Genomic DNA, 5,131 nt, shown 5'->3' with positions numbered 1-5,131 from the left:
ATGTACATATATACACATATAGATATACATATATACACACATATATATACACACACACACATATATATGTATATATATTCTCTGTGGTCCGCGGGCAATAAGGACAGACCTAGCTAGAGTCTTTATGGAGATGGAATGAAGCCATGTACAAAATGGAAAGCCTGCTGCCAATGGCTGCCAAATGTTCAGTCAATTGCCTAACATGAAGAATGAGTAAATCTCAGTCATTTCTTTTTTGAGACAGGGTCTCACTCTGTTCCCCAGGCTAGAGGGCAGTGACACAATCACAGCTCACTGCAGCCTCGACCTCCTGGGCTCAAGCATTCCTCTATCTTCCTACCTCAGCCTCCTGCATAGCTGGGACTCCAGGTGCATGCCACCACGCCTGGCTAATTATTTTTTGTAGAGACAGAGTCTTGCTATGTTGTCCAGGCTGGTCTCGAACTCCTGGGCTCAAGCCTCCGCCTGCCAAAGTCCTGGGATTACAGGTATGAACCACTGTGCCCAGCCTCAGTAATTTCTTTTCTTTTCTTTCTTTGTTTTGTTTTTCTTTTCTTTTTTTGAGACTGAGTCTCACTCTTGTGGCCCAGGCTGGAGTGTAATGGCATGGTCTTGGCTCACTGCAACCTCCGCCTCCCGGGTTCAAGCGATTCTCCTGCCTCAGCCTCCTGAGTAGCTGGGATTACAGGCACCTGCCACCACCCCTGGCTAATTTTTTGTATTTTTAGTAGAGACGGGGTTTCACCATGTTAGCCAGAATGGTCTTGATCTCCTGACCTTGTGATCCACCCGTCTCGGCCTCCCAAAGTGCTGGGATTACAGGCATGAGCCACCGCGCCCGGCCCCCTCAGTTTGTCTTAAAAGAAAAACGAGGTCTCTGCCAGGGGACCTCAGGTAACATTCTGGGTCCCATAGAAATTGCTAGAGACCACCCAGCAACCAGTGTTTCCACCACAGTCCCTAAGAGGAGGTGGCCTCAGGACCCAGGAGAGAGTGACCTGAGTCAGGCTGGCCCAGCATGAGGGGCCCGAGATCCCCGCCACCAGGAGGCTCCCTTGAGCCCTGTTCCGTGGAACATTTCTCTCTAACAACCAGGGTAGGAGTCAGGTGGCCCTCTGGCTATGAACTTTGAGCACTGCCCTGGCGAGCTGTTTCTTAACAAACAGTATCAGAACCAGAATCTGAGAGTCTCCTGAAGTCAGGCCCAGCCCAGGTCTCCCTTGGACTAACCTGACCCCAGGGTTGCGGGGGGCATAGGGTGCAGCCCCCATCCTAGAGGAGCCAGGCCTTGCCACTTGGGGTGTGTCCTCTGAGTAACCAAGTCTGGAGGCTTCAAGGCCAGGTGGTGGAGGGACTGGGTCTTATTGGGGATTGGAGCTGGAGCCTCGGGGTCACTGAGACCGACTGATAAGGAGACTCTGCCCCCATCCCCTGGTCATGGGAACCCCCAACCCTGGGCTGTGCAACCCACGAAAAAAACCTCTTCCTCCCTTGCAGATGAGAAAAATGGGGCCCAGACCCGGCCTGCTGGTGCCCCAGCCCGAAGCCTGCAGCCCCCGCCCGGCCGCCCAGACCCAGAGCTGAGCAGCTCTCCCCGCCGAGGCCCCCCCAAGGACAAGAAGCTCCTGGCCACCAACGGGACCCCTCTGCCCTGACCCCAGGGGGCCGGGGAGGGAGGGGACCCCCCACCCCCCTTCCCTGCCCCCCAACTGTGAATCTGTAAATAAGGCCCAAGGAACATGTCGGGAGGGGGGTGGACACAGAAACCGGCCTTGCCCCACAGGGATGGGACTCCGCGGGCCGTGCCCAACTGGGGGTGGTTCTAGGGGAACAGGGGGCGGGGGAGCTGTTTCTATTTTATTTATTGATTAATTTATTATTTTATTTATGGATCAATCTCTCTGCGGGGTGGGGTGGGGGAGGGACGGGAGCTGGTTGGGGTGGCTTAGCAGATCCGGACAGGGCCCTCTGTCCCCTGTGTCCCCAACCCCCTCTTCCTGGGCCCCTCCTCCCCTGGTCCTCCCCTTCACGACCTTCTGTACGGATTTGCTCTCCGGAAGGAATTCTGGTTTCGCGTGATCCTGCCTGCGTCCGTGTCTCTGATTCCGCCGGCGGCAAAAAAAAAAAAAGATAATAATAATAATAAATAGCCTTGATCAGGGACAGCTGGCTGGCCTTGGCCTCTCGCTTCCTGGGTGCCCAATTGCAGTGGCAGGGCCCGAAGGCGGGGACGGGGATGCTGGCTGCCGCCAGCCGTTCAGAGGCCCTCCGCGCCGGCACACGGGTCCTCCGGCTCCAGGTCAGTCAGCGGCAGCCCCAGCCGGTTGGAGAGATCCCCAGTGGCTCATCTTGCTGCGTGCGGGGCACCGAGATTGGCCCCATCTTTCCTGCTTCACTGGTGAGGGCGAGGCCCAGGTCAGGGTGGCTGCTACAGCTGGACCGGCAGGGAGATGGGGGAGGCCGGCGGGGGGCTGAGGCTGGGCCACGGTTGAACACACAGGGTGCAGCTCTCCAGGGCGGAGAAGTCAACGGCGAAGAGGCCGAAGAGCGCGAACAGCAGCATGGCCACAGCCCACTCGCAGGCCGCAGAGACGCTGCGCAGCGAGCAGGCGTGGAGGACGATCACTGCCCAGGGTCAAGGGCCACACTGCTACCGCCACAGACGGGGAGCCCGGCCCGGTCTCTGAGCCCCCGCGCGCTGGGCGGAGGCCATCTCCGGGTATCCCCATCCTCAGCTCTCGCCTTTCTCCATAACTCCGATGCCCTGCAGCCCCTGTCTCGATCTCAAGCTGCTTGCACGCGCTTTCCTTTGCATGCACCCCCGTGTTACTATTGCATTCTCAATATCCCGAAAAGTTTCCGTCTCCCTTGCCTGACCCAGGGAAGGGCCTGGTTGCCTCCCTACTTGTCCAGGACACCCAGCTGCCGTTGCTCCTCCCTCCAAACACGCAGGGTTTCCTAAACACGCCTCCCTCCCCACCGCCAGCCTCAGACTGTGCTTTGCAACTTTCTCCTGAACATCCACCGCGCTACCCAAGGCCCACAGGCACCTCCTGCTCACTCCCAGAGTCTAATCTCTTCCCTGCAAAATCTATTTCTCTTTCTGAGTGTCCCTTCCTCCATGACAACTCCACCATCCACTCATGTGCCCCAGCAGGCACTCCCGGCCCCCTCTTCATCCCTCTTGGCCAGCTGGTCACCCCAAGTCTTGTCCTGTCTGCCTTACCTGTCTCTCTCCAGCCCTCTCCTCCTGTCTTGCACCTTTCTCTCCTCGTCTGCCCCATCCCTTCTCTGGCTCTCGCCTTCCACTAGTTTCTTAAGACCTTTTCCTGCTCTGCCAGCCCTGCAGGCTCCAGGCTCCAGCCTAGTAGAGACAGCTCTTGTTTTCTGGAACTTCTCTCACTGGAGCCACTCATCACCTCACCCCTCCCAGACAGTGTATTCCATTCATTCAGGGATTTCTAAGGGGGCTGAGAAGTGGTGGCTCATGCCTACAATCCCAGCCAAGGTGAGAGGCCAAGGTGGGAGGATTGCCTGAGGCTAGGAGTTCAAGATCAGTCTGGGCAACAGAGCAAGACTTGGTCTCTTTTTTTTTTTGAGAGGGAGTCTCGCTCTGTCGCCCTAGCTGGAGTGCAGTGGCATGATCTCGGTTCACTGCAAGCTCTGCCTCCCGGGTTCACGCCAATTCTCCTGCCTCAGCCTCCCGAGTAGCTGAGACTACAGGTGTCCGCCACCATGCCTGGCTAATTTTTTGTATTTTCAGTAGAGACGGGTTTCACCGTGTTAGCCAGGATGATCTCGAACTCCTGACCTTGTGATCCACCCACCTCGGCCTCCCAAAGTGCTGGGATTACAGGCGTGAGCCACCGCGCCCGGCCTGGGACTGTTCTTGGTATATCATTCTTCCATTATTTACTGGTCACTCACTACATGCCAGGCACAGATCTAAGCACCGTGTGCATATTATCCTATCCACTCACAACCCTGAGGTCAGCCTGTCGTTATCCACATTTGAGGGACGAGGAAACCATTGACACCAAGAAGTAACAGCCCACGGAAGATTTCCCCAGCTAGCCTGTGGAGGACAGGACATTCCAACCTGGGCAACGTGACCCCAAAGTCGGCATTCTTGATGACAAAGCCATAATCCTGTGCAAATGCTGAAGCCCAGAGAAAGGAAGAGACGTCCCCAATGACACACAGCCAGACAGGGAGACCGATTCCGGTGAAGAGCCACCCCCAACCCCTACCCCAGATACAAGGAGGATACTGGCTACAATGAGGATGGTGCAGAAGCTGCAGAGGCCCAGACGGAGTGGCCCGATCCAGGGAGCCCCGGGCTGGGGCAGGCTCTTCAGCCTCCACAGGAGGAGCTGCAGCCAGAAGTAGACGTTACCCAAGATGAAGGCAAGGAAGGCCCCTGCCAAGTGCGTGGGCCGCTGGTTCTTTTCCTGGGAAGAGAAGGGAGGAGTTGGGAGGGAGACTCTGGGAAGGAGGGTAAGGGGCACCAGAGGGCCAGGGCCTTTCACCAACGTAGTAGACAGTGATCGCCAACTTTCCATACCCAGTGACGGGCTTGTTAAGCACGTCGGCTACTGTCAGCTCCACAAGGGCAGGCGTTTAAATCTGTTGTTCATGCTATAGCTTCAATTCCTAGAACAGTGATTGGCACATAGCAGATGCTCTGTAAATATGAGTGGAATAAATCTTGCATTCTCGAGGCAGGGGACAGATATTTCCCCAAAAAATTGGTCTTGCAGGTGAAAAATTCTTAAATATTACAACTGTATGTGACTCACAGATACACAGCATAATATTCCATTAAAATTTTAAAATACTTAAAATTTCGGCCTGGTATGGCAGCTCACATCTGTATTCCCAGCTCTTTGGAACATGAAGCAGGCTGGTCCCTTAGAACTCAGGAGTTTGAGACCCACCTGGGCAACATGGCAAAATCTCATCTCCAAAAAAATACAAATATTGCTGGGCACGGTGGCTCACGCCTGTAATCCCAGCACTTTGGGAGGCCAAGGCAGGTAGATTACTTGAGGTCAGGAGTTCGAGACCAGCCTGGCCAACATGGTGAAACCCCATCTCTACTAAAAATACAAAAAATTAGCCAGGCGTGGTG

General features: G+C 55.6%; 2 protein-coding genes across 3 annotated transcripts in view; one reads left to right on the top strand and one right to left on the bottom strand.

Annotated features, from left to right (window-relative positions):
* The window catches only part of BRSK1 (BR serine/threonine kinase 1), a 31,305-nt gene extending 29,227 nt beyond the window's left edge, over positions 1-2,078 (top strand). Inside the window, exons 19-20 of the mRNA XM_011932473.1 lie at positions 1,498-1,897; positions 2,004-2,078. Of these exons, the coding sequence (XP_011787863.1) occupies positions 1,498-1,655 (158 nt within the window). The 3' untranslated portion in view covers positions 1,656-1,897; positions 2,004-2,078. The remainder of the gene's footprint in view (positions 1-1,497; positions 1,898-2,003) is intronic.
* Positions 2,079-2,370: 292 nt separating this feature from the next.
* Positions 2,371-5,131, bottom strand: part of TMEM150B (transmembrane protein 150B) — an 11,234-nt gene continuing 8,473 nt past the window's right edge. For both annotated transcript variants that reach the window (XM_011932470.1, XM_011932471.1), the window contains exons 7-8: positions 4,271-4,451; positions 2,371-2,625 (exon numbers count right to left, since the gene is read on the bottom strand). In XM_011932470.1, coding sequence (XP_011787860.1) covers positions 2,429-2,625; positions 4,271-4,451 — 378 coding nt within the window. In that variant the 3' untranslated portion in view covers positions 2,371-2,428. The remainder of the gene's footprint in view (positions 2,626-4,270; positions 4,452-5,131) is intronic.

The sequence above is a fragment of the Colobus angolensis genome, unplaced genomic scaffold, assembly GCF_000951035.1.
Source record: "Colobus angolensis palliatus isolate OR3802 unplaced genomic scaffold, Cang.pa_1.0 Scaffold96, whole genome shotgun sequence".
Lineage (NCBI taxonomy): Eukaryota > Metazoa > Chordata > Mammalia > Primates > Cercopithecidae > Colobus > Colobus angolensis.
The sequence above is the reverse complement of the archived record's forward strand: the minus strand, read 5'-3'. Positions and strand labels throughout refer to the sequence as shown.